The sequence below is a fragment of the Lycium ferocissimum genome, chromosome 8 (assembly GCF_029784015.1).
Source record: "Lycium ferocissimum isolate CSIRO_LF1 chromosome 8, AGI_CSIRO_Lferr_CH_V1, whole genome shotgun sequence".
Taxonomy (NCBI): domain Eukaryota; kingdom Viridiplantae; phylum Streptophyta; class Magnoliopsida; order Solanales; family Solanaceae; genus Lycium; species Lycium ferocissimum.
Window position 1 is genome coordinate 49802079 of NC_081349.1, and position 21182 is coordinate 49823260.

Here is a 21182-nt window from a genome sequence, read left to right on the forward strand (position 1 = left end):
AATGAATGGTGGAAAAAGAAGCCCAAGAACAAAGTTCACAAACTTGTGCTTCAAGCTGTTCCTGTCACTATTTGTTAGGAAATTTGGAAATCCTGGTTTGCTTGCAAGTATGGAGACAACAACAGTTTTTACTTGTATAAAATGGTCACACAATGCACATGGAATATCAAAGTTGTTTTACACAAGATGCCTATCCTACTTTAGATACTAGAGAAAACTAGACCAATTTGTGCAGCAAGATTAAGAGGCTCAGACCTGTTATCAAAAGTAGTCCTGTCAAGTGGAATAAACCTCAGGCTGGTATCATCAAAATCAATACTGATGGGAGTTTCATTAGAGCAACTGGTAAGGCTGGGATAGGAGGTGTACTCAGGAATGAGAATGGAGATTTCATGTTTGCATTTTCTATCCTAGTACAAGCTTTAAGCAGTAATCAAGCTGAAGCCACTATTCCAAGATTTGGAGTGAATTGGTGCATTCAACATGGTCATTATAACATTAACTTGGAATTGGACTCCCTTCTAGTCACAAATATGCGCATACATCAAGACACTAGCAATTTGAAGCTCAAGAATATAATTTACTGCACTGCCAGAATGCTCGACAACACTACTTATCAAATATCTCATTGCTATAGCGAAGCTAACCATGTTGCTGACTTATTAGTGAAGATAGATGCATGAAGTGGAAACAGGACCTTATATTACTCTCTAAATGATCTCCCTAGAGAGGCAAAGGGGCTATTTCAAGTTGATAAATGGCAAATGCCAACTTTTAGGAGAAGATATGAGAATTGTAATTATTTTGTAAGCTAAACTATTTTGTATTATCCGGAAGGAATTTGTATAGGCTGCTTCCTTCCTTATGATTGCTTGTCAATCCTTTTTGTAGAATGGGGTCTTTAGGTGGATGACAACTGGGTTCTGAATGGGTGAAGGGTGTCTAGGTGAGAGCACATTAGGTGAAGTCAAAGTTGAATTGACCTCCATGTTTAGAGTGTTTGGTGACTGATGTAGGTGTGCAACACTCTCACTACTATCATCATTCTGAACATTATTAGAAAATTATATGTTGGATATGGATCAACATCATCAAGAAAGGACAATGAATCATTAAAGGAAGTTCCCTGAGACTTACACTTAGATTAAAAAAAAAAAAAAGGGAAAAATCGTTTCACAGAGAGAATGACATCTCTTGAAATGTGTAATTTTCTGGCGGCCAGATTTAAGACTTTGTAACCCTTTGTAGCATAAGGATATGCAATGGAAACATGAGGAGAGGTTCTAAGATCAAATTTGTCCTTATGAGGTTTAGGTAAAGTGGGGTGGGATAAACACCCAAAGCTACTCATATGAGAGTAAATGGGTTTTTGTTTGTGCAATAAATCAAAAGAGCATTTGTAATTCAGTAGGACAGAGGGGTAATCTATTATGATATATGTAGATGTAAGTATACACTCTCCCCAGTATTTTAGTGGAAGTTTGGATTGGAATAGAAGTTCTCTAGAAGTTTCAAGAAGGTATTTGTGTTTTTTCTCAACTACACCATTTTGTTGTGGGGTATAGGGACAAGTTTTATGATGTATGATGCCTTTGGATTGGAAGAAAGTGGCTGCTTCATTGTTGGTGAATTCTAGGTCGTTGTCAGATCTAGCTATTCTTATTGTGGTTTTGAACTAGTTTTTTATCATGTACACAAATGCTTCAAGGACATGCAAAGCATTGCTTTTGCAGCTAAGTAGGTGAGTCCAAATGGATCTGCTATAGTCATTCATTATGGTAAGGAAGTATTTGTAATTGTCATATGTGGCTTCATGATAAGGGCCCCATAATTTAACATGAATGAGTTCAAAAATCTCTTTGGTGTTGGTTGTTATACTTTGGTATGGTAATCTAGTTTGTCTTGCCATGAGGCATATAGAACAGAGAAATTGTTGCTTGGTGGAAAACTTTACTGGAATGGATGATATCCCCCTTCATTTTGCTAAAGGGTACATGTCCAAGTCTGTAATGCCACAATAAATTCATACTATTTCTATGAGACTCATGAGAAGAAACATTGTCTTTATTAATTTGAAATGAGCTATGTACATTTGGGAGATGAGGGGAATGGAAATTACTCAAATTACTTAGACAGTGTGCTTTGTTCACTTGACTAGAATTGAAAAAACAACAAGTACAACTATCATGAGTGTTCCTTGTTCCAACTGCAGGGTTGCTCTTCCTTAAACCTTCTGATCATAGGAAATACAACCCATAATGCACACTACCAATCTCCAGAGGCCTCTTCAGTGAAGGGCTCTGCAGAAGGCAAGATGTGTCAGAAAAATATGCAATACACTTAAGATACATTGTCAAGGAGCTGACTGAAATAAGGTTGTATTTAAAGGATGGAACAAACAAGACTCTATCCAGAATGATTTTAGGATTTAGTGTTACATTTCCTACTTCAGTTACCTTTACTCTATAACCATTAGGCAACTTCACCAAAAGAGGGTAAGGTAATGTTATGATGCTGGTTAGTTGATGTTTGCTAAAGGTCATGTGGTGTGATGTTCCTGAGTCTAAGATCCATATTTTAGCATTTGCTTTGAAACATCCACAAGTTAGTTTATCAAAATCTATAGAGGAGGTGCAAGCTACAATACCTGCAAAATTGATTGCTCCATCAGTGAGATTATTGTTGCTCAGCTGTTCCCTTGCATCACCATTTTGGAAGTGCTGAATTAGACTGAGCAGTTGGTCATATTGTCCTTTACTCATAGTCACACCTTGGTTCTCAATTTGCTCATTGGTCTTCCCTCTCTTTGCATGAATCACATCAGCATTTAATCATGTGCATTTGCAACTATGTATTTTCCCTTGTTGAACCTGTTGTTCTGAATGTAGTTTGGGCTTTGGTACCTTTGATTTTGATTGTTTGAGTTCTGGTTGTATCCTTGATATCCTTGACCTTTGTTATTATGGTTGTTCTGGTTATTTGTGCTGTAGTTTGACCTTTGATGACTCTGATTTGGATATCCATGAATTTTGAAGCAATTGTCTCTATTGTGTCCTGGTGTCTTGCATACTTCACAGTACATCTTAGACCTATTGTTCCCAGAATAATTGTTGCTTGCAGTGTGGTTGTTGTTACCAGAGTAACTAGTGCTTGGACTATAGTTTGTCCTGTAATTCTTTGAGCTTGAATTACTTGCATTCAAAGAGGTTGATTCAGCAAAATTATGATTAGCAAAGGTCTAATTACTTGACCTGATTTCCCTTTGTTTCTCCTCCTGAACTAGAGTAGCAAATATTTCAAGCTTTATTATAGATATATAGATAGATTTAAGAAAATAGTCTCCCACCCCATTCAGTATCATTGATAGACAAAAAAAGTTAATAAAAATGAAAACTTTGTCTACCATCAAAAATTGTAGTAGGTTGACAAAGACCCTCCATACTTAATTAGAAATTTCGGATTTAAGCCTTAAAATAGAGTTGTCTTTGGTACGGTGAATCTAAAGCAAATATTGGATACTGGATAAAAAAAAATTCATCTTAACCCCATAGTTACTGAGCTGTCCCTTATGGAAATTCATCTATTTCATTTGTGACACAAAATTAGAAAAATAAATTTGTTGCTTTTTTTTTTTAACCCTCCATTTATGTGCACCAATAATTCATGTTCTGTATTCCCATTTAAAGAGATACGGTGTGGCAATAGCAATATCCTACCGCATAACAATGTTTATATTTTGCCTCAGAGTTGAAAAATATTCTCAGCTTCACTGGTTCTTCATTAAGTTTCATAGGTTTGATTTTATTAAGATATGTGGAGTACTTATCGCTGTTGGTACTTTCTTTACCCTACAAAAATTAATAATATTTTTACATGTGTAACTATAGATCAGATGCAACTGTCCATAAAAAAAAATAGAAGAAAGCTACTATGATATTCCCCTCATATCAAAATTAGTATGCTAGTATTAGTTACGGAGATCAATAAGAAAATTCACTAAGGGGAAAACGTATACTGCGTGTCAATTTGATGGGAAATGTGGAATACATTATGCACAAATAGATAGAACAACAGCGTATAACATCTTTTAGCCTGTGTTTTCTTGAAACATTGAGCTAAATTTCAGAAAAGTTCATATAATACAAGAATCTAGAAATTGAATCTAAGTCAAACACATTCAACTAACTAAAGTTCAGACTTTACACCTCAAGGGATTACTATATTACACTTTGTAATTCTTATAGAGTTGGAAGAAGACAGGTTATCTTGAGCTTAATAGTGCTATAAAAGAGAAATGCTGAGACTGTCTTTTGTATCTTGTATTATCAACACTTGAACTAAATGTATCAACTATTAAGATCATTATCATCATAACTGACATCAGAAAGGAATGGATCCTTCAACAATTCAGCTGCAGAGGGTCTCGCTCTTGGCCGCCCAACACACCTTTCAATGAAGGCCTTCAACTCGGGATCGCCCACCTTATTAAAAGCTCGAGGCTTTATTCCAGAAGTTACTATCTTGTATAGTTTGGCTATACTGTCACATTCACTGTAAGGTATCTCCAGAGTAGCCATTTCAATCAAGCACATCCCGAACGAGTATACATCCACCAACTCTGTGTAGTTCTCTTCATAAAGCTCTGGTGCCATGTACTCTGGTGTCCCTAGTAGAGAATGTGCTGCGTGGCTTTTCCCCACGATCGTTGCCAAACCAAGATCACCGATCTTCACCTGTGTAACATGATAACCAGGATGTTTAAGGTCGACCAAAAATCACATATCTGCTTAGTTGGACATATGAAAGGTCAAGAGTAACTACCTTACAAGCTCTTATCTAAATTAACCGAACACTTCCAAATGTACTTCAGTGCCTGAGGGTACATTTACTATTTAATCTTAAGGGGACCTTAGAGTCTTAAGACTCCTGATCTTATACAAAGTGAGATGAATTAACCATAGATGCAGATTCACGATTTTAAGTTAGTCATGAGTATGGATTATAACTTCACCGTGACTGTTGGTGCACAGGTAATGTGCCCTCAACAACTGCCTAAAGTGTGTGTCTGTCTACCGCAATTAACCCATTCTGCGAAAATTAGGATTTAAGTTCAATAAGTTTCTCTAATTATACTAAGCACAAATTATCTTCCTGACGAGTAGAGGATATGTAAAGACATAGAACCTTTCATTTCCCTGAATACGATAAGAAAGTAAACGACACAAATTGTGCAGCTTTAGAATCATCAGAAAGAGGGAACAAGTTCATTAGGAATGGGCATCATTACATATTCCCTCCTTCCCAATTTATGTGACACTCTTTCCATTTATGGCCACAAAATTTCTATGACTTATTTTAGACAACAAATTTCAAAAGTCTTCATTTGTCTCCTAAACTCCATGCCAAGTCAAACACCTTCACATAAATAGGGACGGAGAGAGTAGTATTTTTGACATAAAGTGGAACTTTGAAGTATCTGACATTATGCTTTGAACCATGAAAGGGCATTTTTATGTTTATTGCAGAGAAACAGTAAGCCAATATCGACTGAGTTCATACCTTTCCAACATTCCCATTGATAAAGATGTTACTGCAATTGAGGTCTCTATGAATGACACAAGGATCATGAGTATGGAGAAAATCCAATCCTTGCAATATCTGTCTTGACCACTTCTTCAAGGCCTTGATTGAAACATGACGATGTTTCTTCCGGTATTCCCTCAAGTTACCCGATGCACATGCCTCAGTTATGAAATTCAGAATGTTCTTGTCACAGTCTTTCCAGAAATGGTACATGACAATGATGTTATCATTCTTCAAATTCTTCAATAACTCGATTTCGGAATGGATCTTATTGATGATGAAAGGGTTGCCGCTGAATTTGCTCAATCTAATCTGATTCCACGCTACTTCTCTGCCTTCCTCGAGATCAAATGCCCTATACACCATCTTCACTGCACCTTGGCCAAGCAGATCCTCGTACCGTCCAAACCTCCCGGACGGATCAACCTCAGCAAATAATTCATTTTCTTCATCAGTTGCATTAGGATTTGCAGTTGGCATTCTGAGTTCTATAAGAGTAAACAGAAGCATTTAGAAGATTCATCAGCGAAAACAACCACAAAAAGTTTATTTCCATAATAGGACCTAAATTCGAAACAAAGATGTGTGCTTAAGAAAATCACAGGTCCACCTTTGCTAGTACTGGGGTGTCGATCGTTGCATTCGGTTCAAACTACTGTACATAAAGTTGGAAAAGAAAAAATTCCGTATTTGTATAGGTATACTAAGTCTGCATCTATCATAATAGAGTATTGGGTGTAATGTGCTACTCTATTCCTAATGTCTTAAAATCTTAATAAATATATACAATTCCTATGTTGTGCCGACTCTCCAAAAATGTTGCCGGACCCATGTCGGATCTTCCAAAATGCACTACTTCTGGAGGATCGGACACGCATCTAGCGACATTTTTGGAGAGTTTACATAGTATAATTCAACTTCATTCTGCCTGTCTACAACCATTGTCAAACCTCAAGTCACTTATCTTTTCAGCAAATTGAACTCAAGATTCAAAAGCTTCCAACTTGGTTGGAAGAAATTCATTAATATGAATATATAACAAAATTCTGACAGCACATAAGATCAAGAACTGTCGATTGAATCAACCGATAAATATTGTAAAGGAAAGAAAAACTCAAACTCACTAGTCATTAAGATGAAATTCATTGTAAGATCAGAAGCAAAAACTTGATTTCATCTAAGAAAATAATACAACCTAAAATATTTAGGTCAAACTCACTATTTATGCTCAAATGTTCAATGATTAAAAATAAAGAAAACCTTTTTTCAATTATACCACAAGGATAAACCTTTTTAATGATAATTTCCTAATTCCAAGAGGCAGAGTTTCATAATCTCTTCTTTTCACTTAAAACCATAAACCCCACAAGAAAAGTTTCTTCCACCAAAATTTACTGGTGAAACTCATAGAATTTTGGTCACAAATTATTGCCATAATCCTTTTCTTGAAAATCTTTAAAACTAGTACACACTGCAATTAGCAGTAAGCCTAGTCCTGGGAATATCATCTTAATTGTTTAGATAAAATTAAACAACTGGACCCAAATTATAATTTAATCTTTCCAAGATAGAACAACAAGAATCAAGAAAGAAAGCAGAAATTAAAAATGATAGTACATGCAAAGAAAGAGGAAGAGAGAAAATTAATCATACGTGCATGGTGATTTTACACCAGAAAAACCAAAAAGAAATAGTACTGATTACATACCTAGGTGTCACAATGAGCAGCAGTGGGGTAAACTTATACTAATAATTAAATTTGTGAATAGAAAAATTAAAGATTGTCCATAACAAACAGACCAAGAACTAAGAAAGAAAAGGGAAATTGAAACTGATAGTCTGTAAGACAACTGTTGTGATAATATTTAAGAAAATTATTGAGAAGGAAGTGATTTTACCTAGTTGGCAAAAGGGAGAAAGAAGAGTAACAGAGGGAGGTTTAAGCAACAAGATTAAATGGAAATAAGCCTATTTTTATAGACTCTACGAGTAAACTAGGAATCTTCCACGTCCGCATGCAGTATTTCGACTTATAAAAATGGTAAATTTGCCAAAGTTTTGATTGTTCAATGAGTTTAAGTTCCCGTGTAAAAGAAAAGTTAGATATTCAGTTCTTTTAAAGCAATTAATATGTTAATCAATATAATTGGGCTACTTATAAAAATGGTAACTACTCCCTCCGTTCACTTTTACTTGTCCACTTTGGACTTTTCACGTTGTTTAAGAAATAATAAATGAAGTGCATAATTTACCAATATACCCATATTAATTGGTACATATTTTTATTGGATTTTAAAAATGATTTGAAGTGAGTAATTAATACTATGGGTAAATCAGGAAAAAATAAATTGTCTTAAATTGATATGCTAAAAGTAACAAGTAAAAGTGAAAATCTATTTTTGAAATACTGGACAAGTAAAAGTGAATGGAAGGAGTACTTTTCTATTGCAAAATAAACTATAACTGCTTAGCTTGTTGAGTTCATTATATCACTACTAATAATGATCGCACATATAGTTTTTTTCCTAACTAGTTAGTAAAAGTTTTTGATGGAGTATGTTAATTCTCTCAAACCTAGAACCTTTGGATGCAATCTAATTATGACATCATAGTCATAAAGTCCTTTTGGACTAGAGCAATTTAGAATTTTGAGTTTATGCGTTCTGAATTTTAGAAAAGGCAATTTATTGAGTTCTAAATAAATTTTTTAATTCCAATCCCAAATTTTGATTGAAGTTACTGAATATACCGAAACTCTTGCTTCGCTCTGCCCTTGAAGCACTACCACAAACCAGAAGAATTTGTTCCTGTCTTATTGGACAATCTGATATGTCGGATATCAGAATAGCTCCTAAATTACTACATTTATATAAAATTGAATCACCTTGAAATATCTTTCAGTACTATATGTTTACCTTTTTTGTCAAAAATGAACAACTGAAATAGTAAATCCATATCTTCCAGTTATTCTTAAAGAAAACTATTTTACTTCATCTAGTGGGATCGTTTGCCTACTAAAGGTAATGTGAATTTTTTTAGAATCATCCTATGCCTGGATACGGCTAAATGAAAATTTTATTGATAAATTTTCAGTTAGAGCCAATATCTTATTACAAGTAGCTTCGACAATTTTAGAAGAAAAAGAGGTAATTATTTATCTATTATATTGGTGGTGCGATTTATTTTGTATTTATTCATTTCCGAGGTCTTCTGAGGAGAAAAATATCATTCAAGAAATTTTTTGAAAAACAAATCTACGCTTTTGAAAGTGAATAAGTATATGCATCAGTTACATCTCCATTTTTTCCTTTGTTTAAATTTAGTGGTCGAAGCTTTTTCTAGTATACTGCTGGTATATTACAGACACAGTCTTACGCTCTCAAGATGAAAAGGAAAGGTTAAAGAATCTAAAAAAAAAATACAAAAATACACAAACAATTTTCATTAATTGGTTATATTCATTAGCTCCAATATTTCCGCAGAGTAATATGCGTTAACTCAAATAAATTTTGCGGCTCCATGAATATAGCATATACCATTTGATACCCTCCTCCGCCACCCCCCCCCCTTCCCCACCCCCCTATTCCCAAATTTAAAAAGTTAATTCTAAAAACTATTCTTTTAAAGTTGTCAAGTTTATTTTTTTCAAAAAGCAAAATTGTCAAAGTTGAAGACATCAAATCATAATTGCAACGTTTCTGTGGAGTTCATAATCTTAAAAGAATTTCAATTTTCAACATATATACTAAGAAAATTTAATAAGCTACAATTCAATTCTCTAGCCATTTTTAAACTTGCAAAAACTCATGCCAATTTTAAAATGGGTTAACTACGCAAGTTGCAAAGGACTGAGGAGCACATGAATGTGAATATAGTTAATATATACAGCTACAACTCCAAACGGAGGATATTCAACGGCTGCAAACTGAATTCCGTGCCAAGTATTTGCTACGGACACTTTCTTAATTAAGCCACCAGCACCAAAGGAGATGTATTTTTAGAGTGAGCGTGTGATTCTTTTTTTCTTTTTAAGAATCTAGTGTCAGAAATCGCTTGCCCCGCTAATCCGGATATGTGTTGCATGGGGGGAAGTAGAATAATAGATATACGGGCTTATCTGAACTCAACAAACAAATATTTAGGACATATTTTTCTTCTCTATAAAGGCTCAGAAATACCTTGTTTACGTATCATTGAAAAGTTAATTAACATAATTACGGCAGTAAGAAGCGGCAATACAAAAGTATGTCTATAAAAACGGTCAAAGTAGATTGTCCTACACTAGCGTGTCCGCACAATAATTCGACCAAAGGTGATCCTATTACATGACTAGCGTCAGGGACACCGGTTACTATTTTCACTGCCCAATAACCAATTTGGTTCCGAGGTAAGGAATAACCAGTTACGCCAAAAGATGTGGTTAGTACTGCCAGAATCAAACCTATAACCCAAGTCAATTCGCGAGGTTTTTAAAATCCGCTGGTGAAATACACAAGAAATACATTCAGGATCATCATTAGGACCATCATACTTGCCGACCATCAATGAAATGATCGGATTAACCTATCAAAGTTGGCTTCAGTCATCATGTATTGAAACAAAAGAGACTAAGGTAGAATATCCAACTTAATTGAACCCACACATGCTCCCTGTCAAGGATTGTCCATTCACAGGACTCGAACTTGAGACTTTTGGTTACCGATAGAAGGATCCAACCATTCCACCACGCCTCGAGATTGTGTGTGTGGTTAATTTGACTTATGTATATAGTTGAACAATTTTAAAAATGTATACAAACATGTGAAGAACGCAACATTGACAGAAATTATAGGTCAACCTCTATCTTAAACCCAAATTAAAAGAGAAACTTTAGAAAAAGAGGTAGAACTTTGCAGATAAACCATTAAATTCAACGTACTAGTAAATGGTTCATGCAACATCCGTGCCCAAATATTTTGCATGAGGTGAATCTAGCTCCTAGACCAGCAATCTTGTAAAGTGACCTGCTTTACGTGACAAAAACAACTTGTCAATTTTGAAAAAAGTACTGTGGAATTGAAATTTGAAGCCAACTGTGTCCAGCCTCGTACCATAAATTTACAACGCCAAAATACATAGTTCAATCATATCACATAAAGACAACCGTCGTACTTTTCTCTCACAAAATCCTACTGCTTTTTTCTCAAATCCAATTTCTTACGTACTCTTGTTGTTTTATATTAGTTGTTAATATTACTAAAAATAATTATCTCGAATACATGTTATTTCACAAAATCAAGACAAAATTAATTATATTTTTCGTTTGCCCTTGAAATTAACTGTTCTTGAAAGTAAACAATTTTGATTAGTTTAACCTTGTTTAATTTCGATGAGAGAGAAGGATAAATTAGTAAGAATATTATTTATGATTTCTTAACAGATGTGCAAAAGAAAAACATGACAACTAATATGGGATGGAGGGAGTATAAATAAACATGAGCATTACTTTGATTCGTTTACCGACAAGAATCTTAACATATCAAGTCCGCTAGTATTTAATTAAAAAATTTACAGACAATAAATGTAAAGCAATTGCAGATGAAAGGTAAAGCTGTATATTTTCTTGATACAAAATATCTATCTATCTATCTATATTATTATTAAAGCATGAATATAAATGTTGATCGACCAAACTAGCCTTAAAATATTAAACGACTTTTATACCCTTCAAGAGCTAAAATTACTTCAATCATGTGATCTTTGTTGGATAAAATTGTACATTCATAATTTTTTACCTACAACATGACTAGGATTTGAGTTGTCCTATGTTATACAAATTTCACTTGGACAGTAACTACTAATTTCATTCCAATCCAAATATATCTATGAGAACATAAGTCCTAATCTAATATAGAGACTTCAGATTCATATGATCCATATTAAGGATGGATACTGGATATTGCGTGCACCAAATATGCAAGGGAGTGCAACATTTTGCAGCACACTGGTCTAAATTACTATCTCAAATGAAAAGTATTTATTACATTTTCTTCCTATACCCAACAATAGATGCAAATTGTAGGAAAGGATATTGTGACATTGCTAAAAAATTATAATTATCCAACGCAAATTCTCAATGCCAATATTCATACTTTTAATGTTGATTTATGTCAAAGTCACATGTCACAAAATGAAAGTTTTGAAAAATTGTATGTGTTAATTTGTTACTTATATTAATTATGTCCCAATTGTCAAAGTGTTCTTAGATTTATGAACATTTAGTATGACGAAAAAAATTATTTTCCGACGGAAGTTATTCTGAAAAATAATTATTTTCTTCCAATATGTGGTTAGAGAGTGAAAATAACTTTTGGCAAAGACAATCTATTAAAGATTGATAACATAATTGAAATTATTATTAAATTATGTCAGAGGAGCATTTTCGTTTGAATACTTATTCAGGGACGTGTCAAACAGTCCAAGAAGTTGCAAAAGAAACAGGGTTACGATAGGCAGTTCTCTTTAAATAGCCAGCAACTTTCCGAAATTTATTTAAAATTATATTGGCACATCCAACCGATTTTAGGTGGAATATATATAATATGATGATAAAACTGTAATAGTATTCGGGACTTAGTTTAATATATAGGACTTTCAAGTTAATTACCAGTAAGAATTTTCAAGATGAAGATTTATAGTAGTAAAAAAGTGACTACCTAAAGATATATAGTTGTAAACAGAGGATGAATTAGAGATGAAAGGTCCAAAGGTGCGTTTCACCAAGAATTTTCACTGATATACTTAATTTGTAGGACTTATTATGTATATATTTTAGTTTTTTTTTTCGTGCAATGCTAAAAATATAAATTCTTATTTTTAATCTCTACCTAGAGTACACAAGCTATGTATACTAAGAGCTAGACGTGTTCGCACAGTAAATATATTTTTCTATTATGCATATTTAAAATTCGATGGCTTGATTATACTAGCTAGGGTCCTTGAAAGTCTAAAGGTAAGGTGCATGATAATTTGATAGATTATCAGATGTGTATTATTTCTATTTTAATAGTTTGTAAGGATTAAGTATTACTTACTATATATTCAAAACTTGAAAAGTTAGTGTTATTATAAAATTGGAAATGTTAAATTTTCTGATAACGTCTTTTACCTCGCTATTAAAATTAGTGTCAAATAACATTTTTAATTATTTACAAGTAATATTACCCAATGTTTTTGTTTTGTGATAATTGATAGGGAATAACGTGTGTATATATATATATATATAGACACACACAGAGAGCCTTGCTGATTAGGGAAGGCAAGAACACTATGAAAGGTAAGAAAATCAATTAGAGCTAATTTATGTATCCTGGAATATGGGAAGATATGCAATCAATTTACTAATAATTGATAGAGGAAAATCTGGACATAATATTCTTCTAAGATGCCCCCTCAAGATTGCGGTCATTGGAGGGAGCAAGAATGCCAATCTTGGAGTTGTCATTGAAAATCAGGACAATCTAATGGCTTTGTCAATGCATCTGCAAGTTGATCCTTAGCGGAGACATGCACAACACGAAGAAAGCCTTGACGAACAAGAGATCGAACAAAATGATAATCTACTTCCAAATGTTCCATTTTGGAATAGAACATTGGATTAGCAGCCAAACAAGTAGAACCTAGGTTATCACGATAAATAACTGGTGCTTGCAGCAAACTAAGGAAAGCTCTTTAAAAAGATTCTGAAGCCAACACAATTCTGCAGCTGTTGCGGCAACAGAACGGTGTTCGACCTCAGTTGAAGAACGCGCCATATAACATTGTTTCTTTGCACTCCATGGTATAGGTATCTTGCCAAGGAAAATAACATGTGCACTAGTGGATGTTCTATCATCATTATTTCCTGCCCAATCCACATCAGAAAATGCATGTCGATCAAGAGAAGAGTTCTTGTACAGAAATAAGCCATGATCAATTGTGCCAATGAGATAGCGCATAACATGCTTCAAGGCAGTCCAATGTTTAGCTGTTGGACGATGGGAAAATTGAGAGAGACGATGTATTGAGAAAGCATTGTCTGGACGCGTAAGGGAGAGATATTAAAGAGATCCAACAAGAATTTGATATTCGTTAGGATCATGCAGATGAGCACTATCATCCATCATAAGAGAATTAGTGGTTGCCAAAGGAGTTGAAGCAGATTTCACACCACCCATGGAGGCACGATCCACAATGTATTTTCTTTGAGATAACAGAAGACCTTTTGGTGTACGAATGACTTGAACTCCTAGAAAATAGGTAAGAATTCCCAAATCCTTGATTGAAAAACGAGTGCCAAGCTTGGTAATAAAAAATGAAACAGCTAATCACTGTTACCGGTCACAATGAGATCATCCACATAGACTATGAGATAAATAATTATCCCAGCAACAGAGAAAATAAAGAGACACGGATCAGATGCAGAAACTTTGAAACTCAAAGACAATAGATAGCCACTGAACTCATCATACCAAGCACGAGCAGCTTGCTTTAAGGCATAGATTGCTTTGCGGAGACGACAAACATGTGTAGGCCGAGTTGAATCAACAAAACCCTTGGCCTGAGACATGTAGACTTCCTCCGTCAAAGTGCCAGGTAGAGAAGCATTGTTAACATCCAATTGTTAGACAAGGCTATAGGCAAAATAACCCGAACAGTGGTATGTTTTGCAACTGCAGAGAAAGTCTCAATATAATTGAGTCCAGACTTTTGAGTAAAGCCTTGTGAAACAAACCGTGTTTTATATTTATTTAAACTGTCATCTGCATTTGTTTTCACTCAAAAAATCCACTTTGAGCGCATAATATTTTTACCAGAACGAGGTGGCACAAAAGTCCATGTGCCTTGACGTTGTAAGGCAGTGATCTCCTCAATCATCGCTTGCTTCCATACAGGATCACTCAAAGCATGATCAATTCTTTTGGGTTCCTTTTTTATGCTAGTAGAAGCAAACACACAGGAATCTGAGGAAAACGAAGTAATGGTCACATGAAGACAAAGTTTTTGAATTGGTTTTCTAATGTTGTTTTTGGACCTTGTAATCATAGAATGACTGGTTTGGGTAAAGGGCAGCGGTACAGATGTTGGACAATTAGAGGTTGAAGGTTCAGAGGACTCGGATTGGAAAGTGGAAGAAGAGATAGATATGGGTAAAGTAACTGACTCGGTTGATAGTACAGATGAAATTTTGACTTCTGGTGGACTGGTTGTCGTCGGTGATAGTGGCTGGTCAAAATAAGAGGACATGGAAACACTTGGTTCTATGTTATAGGTAGGTAAGGAACCCTGTAAATGTAAAGCATCAGGGGAGGAAGAATTGATATCTGTTACACGAGTTATGCTCATACCTGACGTCAGTGTACTATTTCTCAATGTATCAAATGGTGAAAGAATATTACCAGTAGATGCCACAGGTAGCGAAGAGCTAAGACTGGAATCCGATTTGGTAGCCAACGAAGATGCTAAAGAAGCCAATAGACGTGGAAGCCAAGTGGTGAAAGTTTCTTTTGTTGGGATAGGCTCATGAGAGGTGGAACCGGAAAATGGAAAAACATGCTCAATTAAAGAAACACGGCGAGAAATATAAATTTTGTGTGTTTGAGGATCAAAACATTTGTAGGCACTTTGACTAGTGGAATAGCCAAAAAATATACATGGAATAGAACGAGGTTCAAGCTTATTGTGCGAATGAGGACGTAGTCATGGATAACAAAGACAACCAAATACACGTAAATTATTAAGATTAGGAGACTCGCCAACAATTTGAAAATATGGTGAATCATAATTGAGCAAAGATGTAGGAAGACGATTGATTAAATAAACGGCAGTTTGGAAAGCAAATGACCAAATTGAGAGAGGTAGATTTGCATTATGCAGAAGAGTGATACCAGTTTCAACAATATGTCTATGACGTTTTTTTGCAGTGCCATTGTGTTCAGGAGTGTATGGCGGAGTAAGAAAATTAGAGATTCCATTAGAAGAAGAAAATCTTTCAAATGGATAAATTCACCACCATTATCAGAATAAAAAGAGACAATTGGCTTATTGAAATATTTTTCAACCAAGGCTTTAAATCTTGGAAAAATTTGAGAAACCTCAGACTTGTTTTTCATTGGATATAGCCAGACATATTTAGTGAAATGATCAACAAGAATTAAATAATATTGAAACCCATCAATTCAAGAAATAGGTGCAGGACCCCAAACATCAGAATATATAAGTTCTAATAGAGAAAACGACTTTATTGATGAAATTTAGAATGGTGTTTTGTACATTTTATTGCACTTACACAAATTACAAAAAAAATAGAGGAAACAGAACGATTTGGAAGGTTGAGTGCACTGAGAACTCGACGTAAAATTGGTGAAGATGGATGACCAAGCCTATTATGCCAGGCTGAAATTGATAAGAATTGCCTGTGAAAAGCAGCAGGATTGATGGTCTGATTTGAGAAAGTGCATAGATTCTTTGGCCACTCATATAATCCATTCCTAGGCTTTCCCGCTACCGTAGGCACTCCTGTTCGATAGTCCTTCACAACATAAGAAAATGGTGAGAATTGAACAGAGACATCATTAGAGACACACAACTGATAAACAGAAATAAGATTATTTTTCATGCTAAGAACGCATAGAATATTATAAAGTAGCAAAGGACGACTAGGAGAAGAAAGTTTAGTGGAACCAAAGTGTGTAACACATAAGTTTTTACCACCACCGAGCATCAAATCATGACCAGTGTAATCAGAATGGGAAGAGAGATTCTGCAAGTCGCTTGTGATATGATGAGAAGCACCTGAATCAAGTAGCCAATTTTAAAATCATTTAAAAAAAAATAATTAAAGTCACGTAACCTAAATTATTGTTAAAAAAAATCTCGTCAGCAAAAAGGGTATATTTGCACCATTTTGCGACAAGGATATATTTGCACCATTTTGTAACGGCAGCAATATATGTTGACACCCAATTTTGTCCCTCTTTTATTCCAATTTATTTCCTCGGGCTTCTAAATTTATTGACGAGCTAAGTATTTTTATTTTCACTACTATTTCTACTATTAATGTCATTACTTTCATTTTCACTATTCTACTATCAACATTAATAGTATTATTTTATCACAAATTTTAAGTGGTTCGTCATCGTTTCATTTTAGGATTGGCACGCGTTAAATTAATTTTACTTTATACATATTAATCACCATTTGTCTTCACATAATATATAGTGTAATACTTATTAAGTTAAAAGCCCAAGAATAATTAAAATAAATATGGAAGAACACATATTTTCGGGCCAATCTTTAAGCCCAAATCAGTCCATTACCTTATATTATCCAACCCAAACTTTCAGTCAGCCCACTATCACTGCCCGACCCGACCCGGTCCACTTCCATTCCTAATACATTTCAGAACCCTATCTTCTTCAGCAAAGAAAACTCAGCCGCCTCCCTCTTTCTCATTTTTCTCTTTCTCGTCTCTGTCCTCTCGCCTCTCTCCCCCATCCATTTTTAGCCAAAACCTCAGTCCCCTTTAGTCTTACACAGTCCTTCTTTCCATTTCCGAGCAAAAATTCATCCCCACATCCGCTTCACTGTACACTGCGTCGTTGACGGAAGGGGAGAATACGCCATTTGTGGCTTCGAGACGCGGACGATCTTCAATACCAGAAGATTTGTCCTTTTTGAGCAAAGATTTGAAGCAAACCACGTGGAGAACCTCAACGTTCGGATTAGCAAAACGTTGACTCAATTACCAAAATCAAGTTCAAAAATCCACTTCGAATTGAAACCCTAGAATTTTAATGTGACACCTATAAAATGACTTTAAGCCCTCAGCCGAAGGGAGGGACAAAAAAAAGGGAAAAATCCTGGTTCTGGCCCTTTTTCATTCAATTCACCCAAGAAGAAATACGGAAATTTTAGTTCTTTAAAGCCCTCAATACCTTCAATCAACTTTATTTGGCTCGAAGTTCGGATCTATCAATACGAGAGGGTGGATTCGAGACCTCGTCGCCTTAGTTCACTGCACCCGAAGCAGGTAATTTCCCCCATATCCTAGTTTTGCGCTTCATTCAATTTTGCGTTAAGTCATGTCTAGCCGAATGTTTGGTGCGTCGAGTATTTGCCTGCTTTGTTCGTTAAGGTTAGTTTAAGGTAATGAAACGTTTAGAGGGTTAAGAGGAACATGATGTGCATACTATTCGAGATGGTCTTAGACTTATTTGGATTTAGTCGTCTAACAGCTTCAAATCTTGTTATTATTTCAGTTTGAACTTGTAGAATTAGCAACGCCCTATGTTGATTCATTTGCTGATCCGATTAGTTGCTAAGTATAGTCTAGTCCCTAATTTGTTTCATGATGATTACTTTAGGTCAATGAAAAGGAAATCTGATTTGTAAATCAGTCTATGATTAGTCACTGAGAATGGTATTCGTAGCTGCTTACATTGGTTGATTTCAGTTTTGTTTGTGAGAGTAGGGGGTTGTCTATGCCTTAATATTTGTCGAATGTTCTTCGAGAACAACTAAGTATGACATGGTTTGTTGGATTAAAATTTGTGTGGATGGCTGCTTGTTTGGACTCATTCTGAAGAGCAAAGCTTCCTCCCTTTCATTCTATCTATTTAGTATTATTGAGACTCGATTCTACTCTAGAAGTGCCGTTATGGATTTATGGAGTAGTTCCTTGGTTTCTCTTTAGTTATATGTAAAATATGAACCGTTGTCCCCTTTAGCTCAAATTCGTCCCTACTTGGTTCATTTAGATGCTACCCGTCATGATTAGGACTAACTGATTTCTTGGAACCTCAGCATGTTTCATCTTCTAAAAACTGGTTTCGCTTGAATGTTTGGACCCTTCTATAGTATTGCATCTCTGTTCCCCTTTAATCTTGTTGAGTATCTGAAATTATGAGATCTTATTGTAGCAATTGCATGATGTTTGAAAGAAGTTTAAATGAGTTTCGTTTAACGGATCTAATAATGCTAGAAGTTTAGTTCAAACAGCCCTTTTGTTTAATAACTGATTTTCCTGTATTTTCGAATTGTCACGTTTCTTTGAATTATTGCGCTCTTTCTTTGAAATACCTCGTATCGTCACTGAAATAATGAAAAATAAATGGTAAAGATAGAATGGATCGTTTTCTGAATTAAAACTTGTTTGTATATCTTTGTCAAAAGATGGAAGTTTCGGTATGGTAGTTGAGTTTCCCTCTTGTTTTAATTTTAATTCCTATTCCCCTGTTTGGCCAACTGTAGGCCGTACCTTTAGTTGCTATGTTTCAACGAATCTCTTATTGCATTTTGCTGGAATTCACTGCTGCTAAAGTTGGGTTTCTGTTTGGAAGAATATTGCCATTTACTGCCACACTTGTTGTCGCTCATGATTACCTACAGCTGTTCTTTGTTATTTCATTTTGCCGTTATCTAGCAGTTGCTATCGGGACAGTTTATTGCCCCTATCGCTTGTTGCTTGCTATTGTATGTTGACCATCAGTTGTTTCTTTGCTGTTAAAAGGAATGTATAGACACTATGCTTTATACTTGAGCCGACTCTCGCTTTGTGACTGAGCTGCAGCCGTGCTTATGACTAAATTTCCTTCAAAAAGAATAGATGCAACCATGATGCTACCCTTTGATGACTGAACTGTTTTGAATATTATACTACATTGGGCCTCTGAACAGCATTTATGCTTGCCCATTATGGCCACTTTCACCTTAATATTTGTTTCGGCCTAATCTTGTTTCGTATGGCCCAGAATATGGCTCGTTTGTTCTAGATTGTTTATTTCTTGTGTGTTTGCCTAATTTGCATATCTTATTTTGTTTAAATGATGAAATTGTGTGCTTAGATGTATACTAATCCTTTTTCTTTCATTTTATGCATGACCGTCGCATACGAGTTCGAGGACTCATCACCTTCCACATTCGGTGTTGGGCCAAAGACCCCAATGAAATTTTCTCTGAGTCGACCCCATCGGCCATCCGCGACAATATATTAAGGTTGTTGGGCCGAAGCCCAACAGCAGTACGTGAACATCTGGCAATCCTAAAATGGGTTGAGCCCATTTAAATCATTTCATTTCTTTGTTTTATTTTGTTTGTGCATTTAATTTGTAGTTACATGACTAACATTTTACTTGTTTTATTTGTTTAGATTAGGTGAACCTTAGCGAAATTAGTCGGGTTGGCTTTAGTAAATGGGTAGGAAGAACTAATATTTAATTCCATAGTTCCGATTTCTTCTTTTATATCAAATTATCTATAGTACTTATAATATTTATCTATATTAAAACAATTGATTTTCAAGGGCGTGAAACCCTGAACACATATTCTTTAATTATATTTTCATTCCTACTATATTGGAAATCTTAAGGTATTACTGATATACAAACATGAACTCAAATACATTTCATAAACAACTCTTCGAGTTTAAATCAAACATGTACATTTTAGATAGGCATATTTAATGATAAAAAGGAGAATGAAAATTCCATCTCGTCCGTACTCTTAATAACAAAATTAGTTGAGGCCTCCTCCTTTGAGTTATTTTCAATTATGTTTAAAACGTTACATATCCCGCGCTTCTTCAATTTATAACTAAACTCTTTTATACAAATTATTACTTTTACAAGTCTTATTTTTAATAGCATTATTATATTCCTATTTATAATTTTAGCAACATATACAAACTATTTTCCAAACATTTAAAATGTTACACTTACACTTAGCCTAATTAAATTTGAGTCCGCTCGGATTAACCATCATTAATGGAATTTAGAGGATGCCTAATACCTTCTCTCTAAGTTAGTTGAACCCTTACCTAGAATTTTTTGGTTTCGTAGACTTTAAAATAAAATCCACTTTAGATAATTACTTTAATAACCTTAGGTGCCCTAATTCACCATAAATAATTAGGTGGCGACTCCTTAAACTTTAAATAACCCCGGAATTATCGGGATGTTGTAAACTATTTTGACCCCGGTTAAAATAGGGTATGACAGTATATATACACCACTTTTGTAACAAAGGATATATCTGCTCTAAATCGCAAAGTTGAGGGGTTTTGCACCTTTGCCCTAAGAAAATTCATCCTCGACTAAGTTATCAGTTCAAAGAATTATCTTATGAAGGCTTGCAATCACAATTAACGCGGGTACACAGACCCGAGGCAGATCCAGCCTTATAGCATTCGATTCATCTAAACTCAATTTTTTTATGCGAAATATAAATTTATGTATAAAAATTTACAAAAATTATAACAAATAGTAGATCTGAAATCATAATTTGAAATTATAAGTTCAATGCTAAGACCTTAAAAATTGAACCCATAAAATTTAAATTTGAAATCCACCTTGTTCGTAACACAAGCCAACATTAACAACCATGATAGTTTTCAGCATATCTCAAAGCAAATCATTTGAAAACATGTGAATTAATTTACTTCCAAGCTGACCGTGACCTCCCCAACCGTAATTTCTTAGTTTTACAAATTAAATGAGATAGGATTGCTACTTTGGTTGTCTTCTGATTTAGCTGACCTGTTAATATATACTATATGGCGAAAATCTTTTTTTTTTTTTTTTCTT

At 34.7% G+C, this 21182-nt stretch overlaps 1 protein-coding gene across 2 annotated transcripts; it reads right to left on the reverse strand.

Moving 5' to 3' along the window:
* Window positions 1–4140: 4140 nt before the first annotated feature.
* LOC132068695 (probable serine/threonine-protein kinase WNK11) lies at window positions 4141–7631 on the reverse strand. Of its 2 annotated transcripts, none has more exons than XM_059462365.1 (3): window positions 7482–7631; window positions 5560–6071; window positions 4141–4733 (listed from the first exon to the last, which is right to left on the reverse strand). In XM_059462365.1, exons 2-3 carry the CDS (start codon window positions 6061–6063, stop codon window positions 4347–4349), a joined length of 891 nt encoding a protein of 296 aa, XP_059318348.1. In that variant the 5' UTR covers window positions 6064–6071; window positions 7482–7631; the 3' UTR covers window positions 4141–4346. The 2 variants fall into 2 exon arrangements, with proteins under 2 accessions (XP_059318348.1, XP_059318349.1); XM_059462366.1 differs by lacking the exon at window positions 7482–7631 and adding an exon at window positions 7292–7475.
* Between the last annotated feature and the right edge of the window lie 13551 nt (window positions 7632–21182).

Bases quoted from the DNA above. Each gene is read 5' to 3' on its own strand.
- LOC132068695 (XM_059462365.1), bottom strand. From the start codon at position 6,063: ATGCCAACTGCAAATCCTAATGCAACTGATGAAGAAAATGAATTATTT. The intron at 4,734-5,559 runs GTATGAACTCAG...CATGTTACACAG, and splicing joins TCAATGGGAATGTTGGAAAG to GTGAAGATCGGTGATCTTGG.